Here is an 18,999-nt window from a genome sequence, read left to right on the forward strand (position 1 = left end):
ACTCATATAGCTTTTACTATTTATTTTTTTATATGCCAAGATATTTTTTAAGTAGCTGCACAGTGTTCTGTAACAGCAGATAAAATATAAAAAACTATTGCTTTCTGAAGTAATGCTTTGAAATGAAAGTTGTCATAAGAGCAGAATTAGATGTTATTTATGACTGTTTTCATAGAAACAATGTTGTCTAATAAGGGAGTTCTCTTTTGTATTTCCAACCTATCCCAGTATAGTCTCCATATTCAGAATCTATTCCCCAGTAGATCCTACTGGTGCTCATCCTGAAGTTGTCTGATTCCTAGGTGTTCTTATTACACCATCCAAATGGGTCCAGATGCAGTGGAGTGGGGAGCGAGCTTCTTTGACACTGACTCATGCAAACAAGGAAGATGAAGGTCTTTACACGCTCCGAGTGGCGATGGGAGAGTACTATGAAGAGTACAGTGGTTATGTCTTTGTTCGAGGTAAGACACTCTCTTGTGCACAAAACTCACTGCAGAGCTGAGGAAAACATGTTGGCAAAATCAGATATTTGAGGTGCTTCCCCCCCTCCCCTTGTCACCCCCCAGCACAACAGAATAATTATTTTCTATTGATAGATTTTAGTGATGTACATTCCAGTTGTTATCTCTGGAAAAAATCCGTGCATGTGTCAGGCTTTGGTGTCATGTGCCCAAAGATTTCGAAACTCCATTGACATTCTGAGGAGGAAATTTAGGGTGTTATGTCCAGAGTGCTGAACATCAGTCATAAGGAGGAAAAATGCACATAATAAGTTACAAATGCTTTTGTGTAACCATCCCACTGTAAGCTAAACTGCACTATTTTTATCAAGATTTTCTGCTCAGTTTGAGGGGTTCTCTCTAATGCACACTGCGGGAAAAAATTACAGTGGAATGGAAACGTAAAGATCTGCAGCTGGAGAAGCATAATCTCATGCAGCAGAATAGGCTGGTGTCTGTCTGCAGAGGTACTTTTCAGGAAGGATCCTGGTGGACCAAAGTGAACGTGGGCCCTTGTCACAAAGACAGTGCCATCCTGGGCTGTGTTAGGTAAAGCATTGCCAGCAGGCTGAGGAGGGGATCCTTGCCATCTACTCAGCACTGGTGGGGCTCATCTAGAATGCTAGATCTGAGATTCCCCATACAGAAGAGACATGGGGTCACTGAAGTGAGGCCATTGAAAGGATGTGAAGGTGATTTACGGCTTGGACATCTTCCATATGAGGAAAGGCTGAGAAAGCTGTGACTGTTCAGCCTGGAAAAGTGAGATCATGGGAGGAGTTTATTCATGTGTACCTGATGGAGGGGAGTAAAGAAGACACTGGAACAGGTTACCCAGACAGGCTGTGCAGTCCCAATCCTTGAAGATACCCAAAACCTGATTTGACATGGCCCTGGGCAACCATCTCTGGCTGACTGCTTTGAGCCAGGGGCTAAACCAGAAAATACCTGGACCTGTCTGCCAATCTCAACCACTGTGTGATTCTCTGAAGTAATGCAGTGAAAAGCAGAATTAAAATGGAATTTTTGTGAATGTTGTGTGCTTGTACCATCAAAAACTTCACTGAATATCCATTGAGAATTATTTCTTTAAAAGGAGCCATGGCTATCACGTTGTGTGCTGATTCTATATCTGTCCCAGCTGCTAAAAGCAGCTGAAGTGTGTAATGCTAATTCAAAAGGCTCTGGAAATTCTTGGCTCTGAGATCATGCCCAGAATGGCTCCTTGTTGCCAAGTCCAGCAGAACTGTGTGAGACAACAACCTGCCCAGAAAATATAACTGAAGCAGATGTTTTCATCACCTGAAGAAAGAGCTTGTGTCTTCATCACCTATTGAAATGAGCTTCTGTGACAAGAAATAGGACTTGTCCTTTTTTATTTGTTTTACATTGTGCTGCCATATAAATAAATGATCACCCTCAATCCTTTTACATCTTCTGGCAACATAGGTGTGACCTGACTGAACCCACCACCCCTTTCAGTGGAGTATCTTCCTAGCCAAATGTGTGTTTACCAAATTCTATCTACATTAATTATATTCTGCGTTCCTGTTTAAATGGTCCCCACAATCTTGGTTGGCTACTGTATTTCTCATTGCTCCTCCTAAACTGTAGCCAACTTTTATTTAAATGGCAGCTCTGGTATTTAAGCTGGGGCAGGTGTCTTTTTGTGTCACACACAGAAATCAGTGTATCAGTGGAGGGAGGCTCATTATGTTACATGTTCAGATGGGCTTCCAGAGCATGTGTGACTCCTCTGCCATGGCTACAGGTCATCATTTGTCAGCAAGCCATCAGGGATGAAATCCTAGCCTCCTAGAGGCTGATCAGCAGTGCTGGTTCTCCCAGCTGTTTCCCAGTCTGTCTTTGAAAGAAACTGTTGTCTCACGTTCTGTCAAGTGGTAAATATGGGCATTTAAAACCTGTCATAAAGAGGTCACTGAAGACATTTTGTTATTACTATTAATGTTCTTAGTATTCTGTGATGTTAACTGGATGGTTTACTCTGTATGTTACCATGTTAAAAAATGCATCAAGTTATCTGTAATTAGAACCTGGACTCAGCAAATTTGGCACAGCTTCAAAAGCTCCATGTGATGTTACTCTGCCTATAAGAGAAGACTCTTCAAAGTTTTGCTGGGATTTTATTATTTTTTTTTTTTTAGGAAGACTAGTGTTTTACTAAATGAAGCATATTAAATTCTCTAATAAGACATTTTTTCATGAAAGTCAAAATCATGAAAAATCTGCATTTCTGTATACTGTAAACCAAAAACCTGTAATGCCTTGAAACATTAAACCTTTTTGAGAACTCAGGTTTATATGGAATGTAGGAATAGTATTTATTAGCATTTTTTTTTCCAGGTATATAACTCTTAGGGCTTATTTTGAAGTAGCTCTCAATTGTACAAATTGATGTTATTCTGCAGAGAAACAACATCTCTTATTTGAAAGTCTTTCACAGAATCTTGCTGCAAAAGTTATTTTTCTCTACGTGAAGATTGCACCATCTCATAAATCAGACTCTTTGTAAACAGAAAAAATTCCCCAGTGCCCAGCATTATGCTCTATTTTTCAAAGCTTTAGATAAGACATGTCCAGAAGCTGATGCAGGAGTCAAGGCCATTTGACACCAGCAGTCCCAGATTTGTGGTTAACACTTGAAAGGAACAATACACTTATCCTTATGAAGTTTCTATTCCACAGTGATAATGTATGTGCAATGTAATTAACCTTCAAAAGGTTTTGGTACCTTTGCTGTTCACAGCCAACCGAAATCAAATAATGAAGGACTATAAGTGGAGATATTTAATTCAGTATTGTTATATCCAGTGCATGAATACTTTTAATTCGACTATTGCCTGGCTGCCAGGTTTTTAGTTCAACAGTGTCTCTTGCAGCTTCCTAACCAGAATACATGGTACTAATTTGATTTAAAATGTCTAGGTGAATTACATTTGCAGTATGCTGTAATATTTGTAAATGTTACAAAGGAAAGCCAAAACCTAGAAAAACACTAGCAATATAAAACAAAATACATTTTAAAATCACTAGGAACACAATTTAATCCTTAAAGATTAATAATTGTGAAAGAACTGTGGTTCACATTTGCAAACATATTTCTCCATCCTCATAGATGCTGATGCTGAAATCCCTGGAGCCCCTGGTGCACCACTAGATGTGCAGTGCTTAGATGCCAACAAAGATTATGTCATTGTCTCCTGGAAGCAACCCGCTGTCGATGGAGGAAACCCCATCCTTGGATATTTCATTGACAGGTCAGTGAGTGTGCTGGACTGGAGAATTCATATTGCTGCTCATTCCAACTCAGAAAACTAAAAGCACATTGAAAAACATGAGATAAAACAAGTTTATTGTTTTCATTCTTGTTGCTGGCCAGAAGAAAATGGATTTTTTTTTGTTGTTGTTGTTGTTTTTGACTGGCTGTCCCTGATCTAACTTTCATGGAAATAATCACATCTTGCTTCATATAATTGCCTAGAAAAGATTCTGCCAGATCTGCACAGCTCATCCCTCGCTGCTTCCTCTGAGGCATGAGAGGCCTCAGGATTTTGTAGTGTTGAGTGGTTCTTCTGCATCAGGCAGCTGTGGCTGCTTCAGTACCAGGGCTCTCTTGCCCTTCTCCTAATAGTTACTATGCACCAGAAAGCAAGATATTATCTTAAAGGGACTTGGATTTCTTTCCCAAATGCTGTTGTTATTCCAGCTCTTAGATTCACAAGCTTCAGGGAAATGATTTTTAAAAATATGAAAACCCCATGTGTTACACACAGTGGCAGGATCCTAGAAGCCTGTGATTTAGGAAATTAAGTCAGTATTTTGAGACTTGCAGTGATTTTCAGTGCTGATAATATTTGAATTTCAGTAATAGAGTCCATCATATGAGGTTCCTCTGGGCTTATTCAAATGCATGTAAAAACACTCAAACATTTATATATATATATATATATATATATATATATATATATATATATATATATATATATATATAAAAATATATAATATATATATTATATATATATATATATATATATAAAAATAAATATATATTTTGTGTGTGTGTGTGTGTGTGTGTGTGTGTGTGCATATGCCATTATATTATGCCTTTGAATATGCACAAAGTATATATCTGTAAAAAGAGGGAATTGCTTTGTGAAATAAATCTAACACTCAGATATAACTTTACTCTTTTGATAACTTTTGAGTGCCAGTCACTGCTGTAACAATGCTCTTTAACATTCATTGAAAAATCCTAAACAAAAGCCAGGACTAGACTCTGAACAATAATATCTCATTTTAAAACTAGGCTATTGAGGGAAGTTAGCACTGAGAGTAACTGCAAGAGAAATGGCATTTTGCTTTTTCTGTTATGTTCACCTTGTTTACTCTGCATTTGCTCCCAAAGTCAAAGCTCTGTTACTTCTCTCCAGTGTTGGATCCCACTAAAGGTATTTAAGGACCCAAATATTCAGGCAGGGTAGCCTGATGCAGGATGCCCTGCCTGCCTTGTGGATGAGCCAGCAGGACTGGTCTGTGCTAATGGTAGAAGCAAAGCTTGGGCATCCCTCACCCCAAGCAGACACAAGAACCACAAAACCACCCGGAGTGGGTTGGTAACAATTCTCAGGAGAGATTCTTGCATGTACCAAGAAATCTGGGTCATGGGGGTCTCTGCACCCACAAAACCCAGCATCTTGTGGGATGTACAGCATTGTGCAGGGATGATGAAGCAGTGTCCTTCAGGCAACTGCAAGGGATGTGTATTTCCTGTCCCTTCAAGTGAGCCAAAGCTGACACTCCCTAAGCATATTTTGGAGGGTTTAAACGGTGAAGTGAGTCTGCTCTTATTCCTTTTTCAGTTCAGGAAAGACGGGGTGCAGCTGTGAGGGATTTAGTGCATGCCCAGCTGGTGCTTCAGCCTGACGCCCTGGTGCAGCTGCTTTGATGTCACCAGTATATCATTCTGCTGAGGAAACTGGTACGGACCAGGCAATGAGCACGAACAGATGGTGAAGCTGCAAAGGCGTGGGAGTGCCCTGAGTTCATGTTTTTCCCTTCCCAGCACTGCTCTTGCTGTTTGTATTTTTCAGGTGTGAGGTTGGCACCTCCCACTGGACCCAGTGCAATGAGAATCCTGTGAAGTTTGCTCGTTTTCCTGTCACTGGTCTGATTGAAGGCCGTTCCTATATTTTCCGAGTCCGAGCTGTGAACAAGGCTGGTGTCAGCTTGCCCTCCCGGGTGTCAGAGCCTGTGGCTGCTCTGGATCCTGCAGACAGAGCCAGGCTTAGAAGTAAGATGCGCGTTTTACAGGTTGCATGAGGGGTTTAAGAAGTCTCAACTCATTAAAAAAAAAAATTAGGACTATCAACTCATAAGCCTTCAAAATCCCACCAGAGGGAGCACTGCAAAGCCAAAATATCCTTTGGAGGCAGCTTAGCCAAGAAGAAATCATCTGAGTGCTTTTGCACTAAGTGTTCTATCTGCTGAAATTACTTTGGCTGACTGCAGTGCTATGCTCCAAACTTGCAGGAAGGGGGGGAAAGGCACAGGAGAGTTTAATTGCCTAGAGAGACTTGCTTTTGTTCAGCCAACAAAACAGCTGAGCAGATCCTGTGAATAGTCTCTCTCTGAGCCACAGACAAAGGTGGCTGGTGCTGTTCTCGTGTGACAATCCAAGTCTTGCAATAACATCAGAACGACACCAGGACAGCCCAACAGATCCCAGGCTCTCTGCTTCAAGGTTAGCATTTTACAAGTCAAGGATATTTCTCCTGTGGCCTCATAATGTCTCAGACATTTTGCTTCCAAACCCACCTCTCTATGCATATGATAGAATCTTATGCCTAAAATAAATTTCTACTTCTATTCAAAAACTATTTCTGCATGTTTCTGAAGTTTTGCAATTTAAAATGGTCCGATGTGAAGGGGTATTGTACTCAAAGCTACAGTGCTCCCACGGTCCCAGCTTGTATGAGCTACTGTGTGTAGTGCTGCAGCCAGATGATCCTAGGTTTCCATTCAAGATAAAACAAAAGGCCAGAGGAAAGAGACTTGGCACTGCCAAGAAACATTGCACTCAGTCAGACATGTGAAACCCTAAGCCTGGGGAGGGCAGAGGGCTCTTCTTCTCAATGGACACATGGAAGCTGTCACAGGAGGTGAAGTCTGGGTTTGGTGGCCTATTCCTGCTACATCTCCTCCTCTCATCCCTCATAATTTTTCTCCCCACCTGCTTCCTCTCTTCCTTCATCTCCAAATCAGATCAGGCAATGTAAGGTGAACAACGTGGAGGCGGAGAACGGCGTTTGCAAAAATTATCTCTGAAAGTGCACTGACCTGGTTGAAAGCTGCATCACTGCAATAGTGTGATAACGTATAGGTTGCTCAGAGAGACACCCAAGTTTATCAAGTGGACATGCTGAGTCAGGCTGAGCTGTTACTGTTTGTGACTGTGACCCATGATTTACAAGCTGGTAATATGAGAGAAAGTGGCTAAAAAGAGACAAGATGCAGCCTGCAGGAATTTGGCTGTTCCTTTAATAAGTGAACTGTTAAACCAAAGGAATAGAGGATGGAAAATAAAGCTGAAATTAATTCTCTGAAAAATTATGAGCTGAGTGAACCAAATACCTCTGCTTGTCACCTAGGAGACTTCAGTGACATTTCAGGAAGGAATAGATGTTTCAGTGGATTTTCTAGCTATGTTAAATGCTGAGCTGCTCTCAATATTCAAGCTGGTAAGCCTGCAGCTAGCTTGGGTAACTAGCTTGGTACATGAGCAACAGCCACGGCATTAACCAAAAATGAAGCTCATGGGGATCTTGCAATTGTTAGTTTTGAACCATGAAAGAGTCAGTTTTCTCACTGTTCTCATTGTGTTATCTCTGACATTTGTTTCAGGTCACCCTTCTGCTCCTTGGACTGGACAGATTATTGTGACTGAGGAAGAGCCTGCAGGTAAACACAGCCCTTTTGCCTACAAATGTCTAATGTGAAGCTGCATCAGTAATTAGGAAAGCTCTGAGTGAGTTCAGTGGACTTTGGCACACACCCAAAGTTTGTTGTTCTGAGAGTCACTTGACCTTGAATAACTCAACAACTTGGTTTTTGAAGCGAAGTTTCATTTTTCAGGACCTAACGAAATCGTGCTGAGAATTAAAAGAAGGAAATTTAAACCAAATATTTAAAAGACTTTTAACTTTACATTAAAAAAAAAGATTAAGTGCTGAGGCATATTGGTAGTCCTATTTTTAATTATGATGCTAATTCTGATACAAAACCAGAAGAACTAAATCCAATTTCCCTTTTCTATTCTTCCCTGTCCTTCAGAGGGTGTTGTTCCTGGTCCCCCCACAGACCTCCAAGTTATTGAGGCCACCAAGAACTACGTTGTGCTTAGCTGGAAACCTCCTGGACAGCGGGGCCATGAGGGTATCATGTACTTTGTGGAAAAGGTAAAACTGGACAAAATCAGAATCATGCTGTGGAAATAGTTTAAGTTTGTTTTGTCATCTCTTCTGGACCTCTGGTTAACTCTCATTTCTGTCTGAGAATTGCAAATTAGGGTAAAGATAGGAAGTTCAAGATAGCTATCAAACTGTAGATTAAGATAAACTTGGAATAAAAGAAAGATGGGAAATAGGAAAGTAGATGAAGAATGTGTCACACCCAGTAATATTCTTCTTGAATAGTGTCATTGACCTACCTGCAGTAGAGAGAACAAAACTCCTTCTATAATGTGAAAACACAGAGCAAAGTCATATGCCTTTATGTACATATATATATATAAAATGCATGTTTATTTTTATGTATATGTGTATAATAAATATATATTATATACATAGAATAGAATAGAATAGAATAGAATAGAATAGAATAGAATAGAATAGAATAGAATAGAATAGATTTTTATAAATGAAGCTTGGCTGGCAAGAGAGATTGTTAACATTTTAGATGGAAGCATTTTGCAAGAGTTTCTGGTCATCAGCACTTTCTATTCCAGCTGCCTTTTCATGTTTATCCTCTGCATTAGCTTTACATTTGCTCCACCAACTCAACAAAGATCACAAAATTTCTGTTCTGATCTATTTGAACAGAATCAGTTTCAATTTCAGTTTTAATTTTTAATTAATTCTTCAGAATCAGTTTTAATTTCACCTGCTTTCCTGAGGTGTTTTTGCATGACTGCTAGCCTAGAAAATTCTTGACACCATCACCTTTCCTTCTAGCATCTCTTGGCTCATAAACTTTTTTATCAATGTTTTTTCCTATCAGTCTAGAGGTGCCATCAAGGGAGACATAAATATCTTCCCATTATGTGTTTTCCATCTCTCATACAAAATCTGGTCTAAATAAACGAGTTTCACTTAGCAACAGCCTTAGAGAGGGTGAATATATGAATTTTGAGTTTCCATATAAGAAAGCTTTTTAATAATTGATTGCATGCTGAGTACTCAGCACTAATGTCACATAGTCAGATGAGAATTTGAATCCCTCAGAAACCAGAACCATTTACTTGAAATTATACTTAATGTAAATAAAAGCAAAAAATTAATCACTAGTATTAATGGTATAAGTGATCATGATCTAGCCATGGAAGTAAAAAAAATTCACAAATTAACTGCAAATGTTGGGTTTTTTTCTGGAAAATGAGGGTCAAATCATTGTTAATTCTGATAGCCACCCCAAAAACACCAAGAGTGTCACAAGAGCATCTAGAAGGAAAGTGGTAATGTTAGAGTTTTGCTCTTAGCATAATGCTGAATATCTGCAAAACTTATTTTGAAAGTGGTCCAGACTGGGTGCAGTTAATAACATCACTTCCTTGCAGTGGAGAGGGTTTAGCTCTGGTATATTAAAACCAGTAAACTTTCATGGATGTTTTCTGGAGAAAGGAACATCTGGCAGATTCATAATCTTTGAAATATGCTCATTGTGTGGAAAGCTCCAAAGAAGGCATGTGTCTCCGAGTTCTCCACAGCAGACATGAATTTGGTGGTCCAGGGAGAAAGTCCTGTTGTGTGAGATGCTCAGCCTTCAGATGCTTCTGTTCTAAACGTGGTTTCTGGGTTTGACTGCAGTGTGTTGCTGGCACAGAGGACTGGCAAAGGGTGAACACCGAGATCCCTGTGAAGTCCCCTCGCTTTGCAGTTTTTGATTTGTCTGAAGGCAAATCCTACTGCTTCCGAGTGCGCTGCTGCAATTCAGCTGGAATTGGTGAACCCTCAGAAGCAACTGAAGCCACTGTAGTGGATGACAAACTCGGTAAGCTGTGGTCCTGTGTATTAAGTTACCTCCATAGTAACTTTCCAGTTAGTGATGTAATTGTTTTGTCTGCAGGCAGGTAGCTGCCCAGAAAATAATTCAAGTGTATGAAAAGCTATCAGTGATTTATTCCCTTTAGCTAAAATACTTTTTGTTTGGGTTGTTCAACCTTTAATATAGTCAAATGACAGATGCAAAGCAAGGAAATTAGGCTGCAAATAACGATGCCAAGAACTGCAAAGACTGCAAATAGCAAAAGAAAATGAAAACTCAAGGAAGTACAAAAATGTTTTGTTTTACTTAGAGTTTTTTTTGAAAATAAGCCCAGACATCAGCAGAGTCTAACCTTCCTTGTTTGCCAAATTAAACAAATGTGAAAAATTTAATACTTACATTGAAAGCAGAGACTATTTTCACTGGAAGAGCAGCCAAGATGTTCAATACAGAAAGTCATCAGTAGCTACACCTACATCACCAATTTATTTCCAAACAACAATGCAGATTTCAATCCAATTCCCAAATGATCTCTGTTCACTTCATATTGACTTCTCATATTGGCATTTGGATGACCATGGAATACATTTTTTAAGGAGAGCAAAACATCTTTTCTTAAAAAACACTATAGATACCCTTTGCTACTCAACAGGAGCCTTGGTTTCTGGCTTATCCTGTGGGCTGCACAAGATCTTCAATGTGCACCTAGCCCATTTTCTCTTTTAGAAAGCTCCAAATCACATCTCTGGTGCAGATATTCATCACAAGGGGATAAACTAAACATGATTTTAAGGAAATACACTGTATCCTAGGAAATACAGAAGTGAGGAACCCCACCACCAAAGGCTTGAGCCTACTGATCCTGTCTTGTCCTGTCCTGTCCTGACAGATTACTGAATTTAAATCAGAGTAGTTTTTTTGAAGATTAAATCTGTACTGGTCATGCTAATATAATCAAGATTATAATTCCATGCTTATTTTATTTATAAGTTTTAACTAGCAGGCCACTAATTTATTTCTGCTTCTCTCCCACAGATATTCCCAAAGCTCCTGGTCAAATTATGCCAACTAGGAATACAGATACTTCAGTTGTTGTCACTTGGACAGAGCCCCCAGATGCCAAGGAGCTGGTTGGATACTACATTGAGTCAAGTGTGGAAGGATCTGGTCGTTGGGAACCATGTAACAACAATCCAGTGAAAGGCACAAGGTAATTAACCTTAAACCATGGAAATTATGGTCACCAATATGTGCTTTCCAGCCATTAGTAGTAGTAGTAGAGCTAATCTCTCTGTGGTAGGCAGCAGGCTGGAATCCCTGTTGCATGTGAAGCTCCTAAGAAGTTGTGAAAATGTATTTCAAACAGTGGGTTTTGTCCAAAGAGAAATTATAATCAACCTTATATTAGAAACAATTAGTCAAGGGGGAAGAAATATGGACATTGCTAATGAAGAAAAGAGAAGCAGCTTGCTACTTCTAGCAATTGTACAGCCTAGCAGCTTGATGAAAAGCAGGACATTGAGGAATGACTGAAGTTACAAATGTGGAGAACTAAGCTGCATAATGTTTGGAAGCAAAGGGCTTTGTTTTGGAAGACTGCTCTAAACATTTCTGGACTGTGTATCTGGACTGTCAGGAGGACATGTGGACTATATCCCACTAAAATATTACTTTCTGACTGCTCTTTCACTTGTAATCATCAAGAAATTAATGAATACTGTTAAATATTGGGTACAAACCCACATTTCTTACCAATATGAAGCTTGTTCTCCAGTCAGAAAAAGTAATCAAGACTTAAAACTTCCTGAGATAAATCAGATTTGGTTTTGTTTGAATAAGTATGAGATCTTCAGAGTCTGAAAGAATAAGGGCAGAATTTTTTCCTCAAGGGGATTGATGCCAATACAGAAGTACTCCCTGCTTGTTATGACTGGTTCTGCTTATTTGTGCTTGCTATCCATGATAACCCTTATCACAATAAGTAAAATTCTGCTAAATACTCCCGGACTAGCTTTGCTATTAGAAGGGCATTGTAAATGCTTAGTATATCAGAAGAACCTAAAACCTCACTTGGCTGAACACAGACACAACAATGTCCTTTATATTCTTTAGTGCATTTATATTGTATTTATGTTTTTGTGTCCCATTATTACATCCTTTCATATTCTATTTTTATGAGTTTTATCACAGTTATATTGAAAGTGGGTGAAATCTCGTGCTCTCTGCTTGTTTTAAAATATATGTGACCTTTAACCACTGTAGAAATAAAAATGTTGTTCTGAGTTACTATATATTGTGATACAAGTACACTGCACAGGTTTCTATCACTGCATTTTTAGTCAGTGTGATATAATATATGATGCAGTCAGGCACAGTCATAACAAGCAGGGAGTACTTCTGTCTGTTAACTCTTGGTTTTTCTGGTTGAGTCAATCTTAAAGCATTAGCTGTAGTTTATAGACTGCCTTAAGCAGTATATTTTGATCTTTTGAAATTCTGCACACATCCTAGTGAAAGCAAATGATTTAGAAAAGTTTGATAGAATGAGTGGGGAAAATTCCACTTTGAAAATTTCGATTCAGGTGGGTTTTTTTTCTTATCCCAAAATAAAACTTTGATTTTGTTTTCCACATTGTACTTGCTTCATATGCCACTGCATGAGATCACCATTGGTAGTGCAATTATTACTCCATTATAAAGTAGAACAAAATCAAAGTAACATGGAAAAAAATGCACTTAAAATATGAGTGAAAAATAAATGGGGTTTTAAACAAAAAAACTAAATTTACATACCACAATCTATTCCTAAATAAATAATTCCTGTCTTCAGAAATTTTATGTTTTCAGGGTGGATGCCAGAGAAAATTTATGAGGGTTTTTATGTGACAATTAGATCATCAAGTAAACATCTTCAAATAAAAGAATTTGTCTGACTTGGATTATTGTCATGCATTGAAGAAGGAAGTGAAGTACAAAAATAATTTATCTCCCATACAATGTGAGATTTTTTTGAACTCTGCAGTTTTTCATTTGTGATAGGAAGGGATTTATGGGAGCCTGTGTTACATGTGTTTTTTACTTGTGTCATGAAAATATCCCATAAGAAGCAAATATAGACTTTACCTGTGCAGATTTTCACATTTTTCTATTAGGAAGTACGGATTTTATATACAGGCAGAAGTAAGGTAGACCCTGTGGTAACACAGAAATGTGTGAAGTCTCAAGAAGGAAAGAGTGTTGAAAGAGTGTGTCTTAAAGAGATGAGTTTAGACTTTGTTATGTGAACGAGGTGCCCAGATTCTGCATTCTCTGACCTTCATGTAAGTGACTGGGGTCATGATTTGTCCTTGGTTTTTAGAAACCAGAATAAATGTCATTGAACAAATGCTTTCTTTTCCCCCTTATAACTTTTCACTGTAACATTTCCTAAGTATTCCTTGACTGGTTTGTTTCAGATTCATTTGCCATGGGCTCAGCACTGGTGAGAAGTACATTTTCAGAGTCAGAGCTGTTAATGCAGCAGGACTCAGTGAATTTTCACAGGAATCAGAGCCTATAGAGGTGAAAGCAGCCATTGGTAAGTTATTTTCCATTGCCCCTTTAAATGGTAATTAATTCAGCAAATATGTTCTCAGCAATTATTAGTGCCTAATTAATTGCTTTGTTTCACAATGTTGTCCACAAATAATAATTTATCCGTAGATCCTACAGTCTCACAGTCATAGTTTCACACTCACAGACCTCTTGTAGACTGTTCACCTTCACCATCCAGTTTTCTTCAGGTGTTTCTTTTGAACCACTGTATGAGAGCACTGCCAAGTTCACTTAATAGGTATCCTGGAAAATGGAATGACATTCTGATTCTGTAACCTGGTATATCACCTCTAATGCACACCATCCTATAGAGAGTCAGATCCTAAGAAATTTGTTTCCATGACTAAACCTAGTAGTGCAATGTGTTGTCTGTAAACCTTCTATAACCCTGTGTGTTCTCCCTTTGCTGATGGATTGTTTCTGCTTGCCACTGCCTGAACTAACCCATAAAGATTATTGAGATCATTGGACTAGAATGAATTGTACGTCTGCAACACCCTCACTCTCATTTGTATTGAAGCTGCATACCTCTCAACCTTAGAGCAGAGACACGTGGCCTAGGGCAATTTTGTGAGATCATCTTCACAGGAACAGAAACGGGACCTGGAAGATCTAAGACTAAAATAACTGAACCAAAATAATACTATGAACTTTACATTTTTTTTTCTGCTCTGAATACTAGACATTATTTTTAAATGCATTATTTGTGAACAGGCTGAGAGGTATTCTATGCATTTCAAATTTTCTTGAATTCAAGCTTAACATTTTGTGCATAAACACAGTGACTTGTCATGCTTCAGCTGTATTGTTCACTGCATGCCTTTCTTAACTCTGTTGCCTAAATGAAGAAAATAGAATGTGTTCTAAATCCAAATGTCTTTGCTGTTTTCTGGCAATTATAGGGGGAGGATTGCTTCATGGTGTGTGTCCTGAACTGAGTGGTAAAGCTGCTGGACTAACAGACCGCACTACCAGCTGGGAAGGCATGCATGAGTCCTCCCAGCCTATCTTTGACACAGATGCTTTGCTAAAATGCAATGCTAAATTTAATAGAGAGACACTGCCCAGTAGCTGTGGCAAATTGGGGAGTACAGGAGACAGTAACACGAGAGGAGTGGTTAAGGACGCTGTCACATCTGCACCACAAAATGTTGCTGCTAAGCAGGCAAGTAAGTCTCGACCCGGGGATCTTTTGACAGTGGAAAAAGTTACAAAGAAGAAAGATACAGGTGAGAATTAATGAAATAAATAGATTTTGCTGTTTTGGTCGGTCCACTTCAGACTGATGTGACTTCTGTTTAGCTGTGCCACAAGTGGATGTGCTCTACAGTGATGCATCTTCTATCAAACCTATTAATTATGTGCTCAACTCTCCATTAAGATCATAATGCATATAATGGTATTGGAGATCACTTTACAAACTTAGTGGTTAATGAAAGTGAAACAAATCAATATGGTTAGTAATTTAATGGCTTGTTTAACTGCATATTAATGTATCCAAGGTGATATATTATTTGTAAATCACTTCAGTAATTTGCTAGGAATCTGGTTACCTAGTTCTCTGGGTTGTATATGTGGGAAGGAAACAAAATCTGTTCATGATGGTAAGCATGAAAACCTGTGTTCTGTTAGGAAATAGAAAATCCTTTGTGGATTTTAGCTTAAGGTACATCTTATCTGCTGACACCCTGTGGTATTGAATGTTGTGTTCTGTCTCTGACTAATAGTGATACATAAGGAGGAAAACCTATCAAGTTATAGGCATGTGCACAAAATCAAGTTTTAAATTTCAGTGCCTAAACACCCATTTTGCCCAAGATATGTGGGGCTTGAATTTCTTTTGAGTCCTGTTACCTGGCCAGGGAACTAAACTCCTCCCTAGGCCTCTGAAGTGAGACACGAAATGTTGAACAGAAAACAAATTGGGGGCACCCGGGCCTAGCTGACAGCAATACAAAACATTACACTCAAAAGGAAACATATATGATGTGGGATTTCCATCCAAAGTATGACTTCAGGGTCACAAATAAGGCTTTTCACTGGTATGTTACATACTGCATGTGGGCAAGCATTTTCTGACTAGATACAGAAGAAATATAAGAAAGTGGTTTGAGATGAAGTGAATTATTTCTGTATTGTTAAAAAAAAAAAAATCTAAGAAGGAGGATTATGCCACATATTTTTTAATGTAAGTTCCAGTAACAGACATGTTCCATTTCTGGTCATACCGCAGTGTCTATGATCACTCTGCCTTCCATTAAGGTAAGACCACATGATGGGTGCAATGATAAAATTTGCACAGTATATAAATTTAAAAGAAAAAAAAAAACAGATAAAGGTAATTCTTGAGAGGAAAGAATGTGAGACTATTTAAAAAAAAATAAAGGAGACTACAATGAATATTGTGTTGTGAAAAGGGGTTTGCTTTCTGCAAAAGAAAACAAATCATTGCATCTCCAATTTTTTTGCTTTTCCTGCAATGCTAGTTTTAGTACCTCATTCTTCACAGAATAAAGTGAGTCCTGATCACTTGCATCAGAGCTGCAATTGCAACACATTCTTTTGCTATGTATTAGCCTGCTTTTCAAAAACAAAGGATCCTGAAAACTAATTCCTATGCAGTTTGGACTTTGCATTTGGTTTTTGGAAGCTTTCATCCTGCATTTCTTATTCCAGCTCCAGAAACTTCCCTTGAACAATAAATACTGTCCTAATTAGGAAACACAGGGTAGGAGCCGCCTGAACACGGTAAGTGAAAGCAAGCCTGAGATTCTGCCTCCTACTCACGTGTTGTTGACATCCAAACAGCTGCTCCATCCCCACCTTACGACATCGTGGTGCTCGAGAGTGTTCGTGACTCCATGGTGCTGGGATGGAAACAACCTGAAGCCATTGGTGGGACTGAAATCACCGGCTACTACGTGAACTATAGGGAGGTGGTTGATGGAGTTCCTGGGAAATGGAAGGAGGCCAACATTAAGGCTGTTTCTGAGAGGGCATACAGGGTAAGAGGTTAACTGGGGAAGCAGGCAGTGTTTTCAAGTCAAATCTCAAAGATGGGTTGGGATGAATTATGATTCAGTGGACAGATGACTGTTCAGAGGGTTTGAATTCCATTGTGGTGAATTTATTTAGGCCTATTAAACTTCTCTACAAAATTGTTTGTACACTTATTTGTTAGTATGGCATCATTTGTCATCTGTAAATTCACTGACATAGTCTGATATTTTGTAAGTCAGTCCCTCACACTAAATGGAATTCCTCCTGATTTGGCGGACATATCCCAGTGCTTGCTGGTGCTAAAACCAGCTCTGTGCCAGCTAGTTTTTGTGATCAGTTCTTGACCCAGTTTAGAGACAGCCTCATTGAGCTGCTTTAGAAATGATAAGCAATGCCAGGACTGAGTTTCACCCCACTGTGAGGCCAATTCTTGCCTTAATTGAACTTGCTCCATACCACGAGACAGATGATTGTTTTTTTCCTCCCTGGCTGACAAAGTGCCTGTCAATAGGAAAAGGGGGTTGCAATTTGAGTATGCTAAGATCACTCGTGTGCTCCATCACTGATCAGAGGAAAAGCCAAGACAATTATCATGTTAAGGTGTCAATAATTCTTCCATCTTCAGGCACACTTAAAAGCATGCTCATGTTTTCAACAATTATTATTTGACTTTCTTCTGAAGTCCTAATCCAAAGTTAATAAGTACCATCTTATTGATCCTGCAGATCCAAAACCTGAAGGAAAACATGGTGTACCAGTTCCAGGTGGCTGCTGCTAACCTGGCGGGGGTTGGGGCACCCTCCAAACCCAGCAAGTCCTTCAAATGCGAAGAGTGGACCATTGCTGTGCCTGGTAGGATCCTGAGTGGGACACAGCCCAGGGGTGCTCTGGGACTGATTATCCAATGCAGGCATTTTGCAGGGGAGTCAGTGACACACAGAAATTCATGGCCAGGCTTGAAGAGTCAGCTGTTTTATTTCATATCATTACAGTGATAATCCCTATTTAATTAGTAGCATTTTACAAGCAGCTTCTTTAGTTTTCTTTATCTTTCCTTCTTTGTTTCTCTACTGTGTCTGGCACTTTGCTTTCTAGTTTAAGTACTAGACATAAATACCTGTCTAAGGTACAAGGCAGAGAAGAATGGGGCCTTGTAACCCTTGTCTAAGTGTATCACTACAAGGCCAGATCCCTGACCTTTTAGCATTCATTGAAATTAATGAAAACAACCTCCGCTGACTTCAGTGGACTTTAGACCAGTCCTTGAAACAGCACATTAGCTTAATAATTAACTTATTTCCCAGAGTTTGGGGATTATTTGTCCATTTTGTAAGCTCATGAATATTTGATCAAGATACCAATCTCAACTAATTAGATTGTGTTTTGGGTTAGTCTTTTTAATTGGCATGGGCTGTATTTTGTACATTTGCTCTAGGTATGATACAGAGGAGCTAAATGTTATATAAGTTCTGTGTACTGTTCTGGGTTCTGTCTGGTTTTGGTTCTGGAGTCTTGTGCACTGGTCCCTTTGGGATTTATTTTGACACCACAACCCCAGCTTTTACATTTCAGGGCCGCCCCATGATGTCAAATGCACAGAAGTCAGGAAAGACTCTCTGGTTTTACTGTGGAAGGAACCAGTTTATTCTGGTCGTAGTCCCATAGTTGGTTATTATGTTGATATGAAGGAAACTGAAGCAAAGGAGGAACGCTGGAGAAGTGTCAATGAGAAGCCCCTTCAAAAGAAATACTTGAAGGTAAATTGCTGAAGATTCAAATACTGTCATAGCAGCATAACCTTGGGGAAGTCAGTTTTGATATCATCATCCTGTGCTGATCATGGCTCCACTTAAAGGAATACTCAGTAGGCCATATGATACATAATTTTGTGGAATGACTTTGAAATAAGTGATCAGCAGTATCACAGTTCTAGAGATAGGTCTGAAGTAGGTTTGCTATTTTTATACTTTTCAGAATATTTGAAAGACAAGTCATTTTAAAGTGTGATCCTTTCATATATGTTTTATAGGAGTATCCCCAGGTGATATAATTTCAGTATAATTCCTCAAGTCACTGCAATTAACTCTGTACTATTAAATTCCTTCTTGTTTCTAAATAGGTGTGGCTGGGACTTATTACCCTGATAATTTAATTTTTCAAAGCCAGCTCTTATCAACAGTAAAAAACTATGATGTTTCAGAGGTCAATGTACATGAGTTAAAAACATCCTGTTCCAAAACCAGTCCTCCTTTTGCTAAGAAATCAATGACAGCAATGACGCTGCCTGAACATTAACTATGCACACAAGGAAGGAGCAAGTCACACAGATTAGTCATGTCACTCTGGAATTGAATATAAAAAAAAAGAAAGCTGGAAAAGAAACAAAACAAGAAAGGAAATAGAATTGTCAAATACCCAGACTGATCTTAGTAAGTGTGAAATTAAAATCAATGTTTTGCAACACACCACTATTTATATTTGGTTCCTCCAGATTGGTGGCCTGACACAAGGTGTGAGCTACGTGTTTCGTGTGCGGGCAACAAACCAGGCTGGCGTTGGGAAGCCATCAGATGTCACAGATGCTGTCATAGCAGAAACACGACCAGGTTCGTTAGAAAGACTT

At 39.0% G+C, this 18,999-nt stretch overlaps 1 protein-coding gene across 3 annotated transcripts in view; it reads left to right on the forward strand.

The window, feature by feature from the left end:
- MYOM1 (myomesin 1) overlaps positions 1–18,999 on the forward strand; it is a 72,967-nt gene that overhangs the window by 25,545 nt on the left and 28,423 nt on the right. For 2 of the 3 annotated variants that reach the window (XM_059858785.1, XM_059858794.1), the window contains exons 10-21: positions 303–464; positions 3,640–3,781; positions 5,615–5,814; positions 7,425–7,481; positions 7,854–7,978; positions 9,605–9,788; positions 10,818–10,992; positions 13,238–13,359; positions 16,185–16,381; positions 17,102–17,228; positions 17,949–18,133; positions 18,868–18,982. In XM_059858785.1, the coding sequence (XP_059714768.1) occupies positions 303–464; positions 3,640–3,781; positions 5,615–5,814; positions 7,425–7,481; positions 7,854–7,978; positions 9,605–9,788; positions 10,818–10,992; positions 13,238–13,359; positions 16,185–16,381; positions 17,102–17,228; positions 17,949–18,133; positions 18,868–18,982 (1,791 nt within the window). Of the gene's footprint in view, positions 1–302; positions 465–3,639; positions 3,782–5,614; positions 5,815–7,424; positions 7,482–7,853; positions 7,979–9,604; positions 9,789–10,817; positions 10,993–13,237; positions 13,360–14,278; positions 14,606–16,184; positions 16,382–17,101; positions 17,229–17,948; positions 18,134–18,867; positions 18,983–18,999 lie in introns of all 3 variants that reach the window. The other variant, XM_059858775.1, reaches the window with a different exon arrangement.

This window comes from Haemorhous mexicanus, chromosome 1, assembly GCF_027477595.1.
Source record: "Haemorhous mexicanus isolate bHaeMex1 chromosome 1, bHaeMex1.pri, whole genome shotgun sequence".
Classification (NCBI taxonomy): domain Eukaryota; kingdom Metazoa; phylum Chordata; class Aves; order Passeriformes; family Fringillidae; genus Haemorhous; species Haemorhous mexicanus.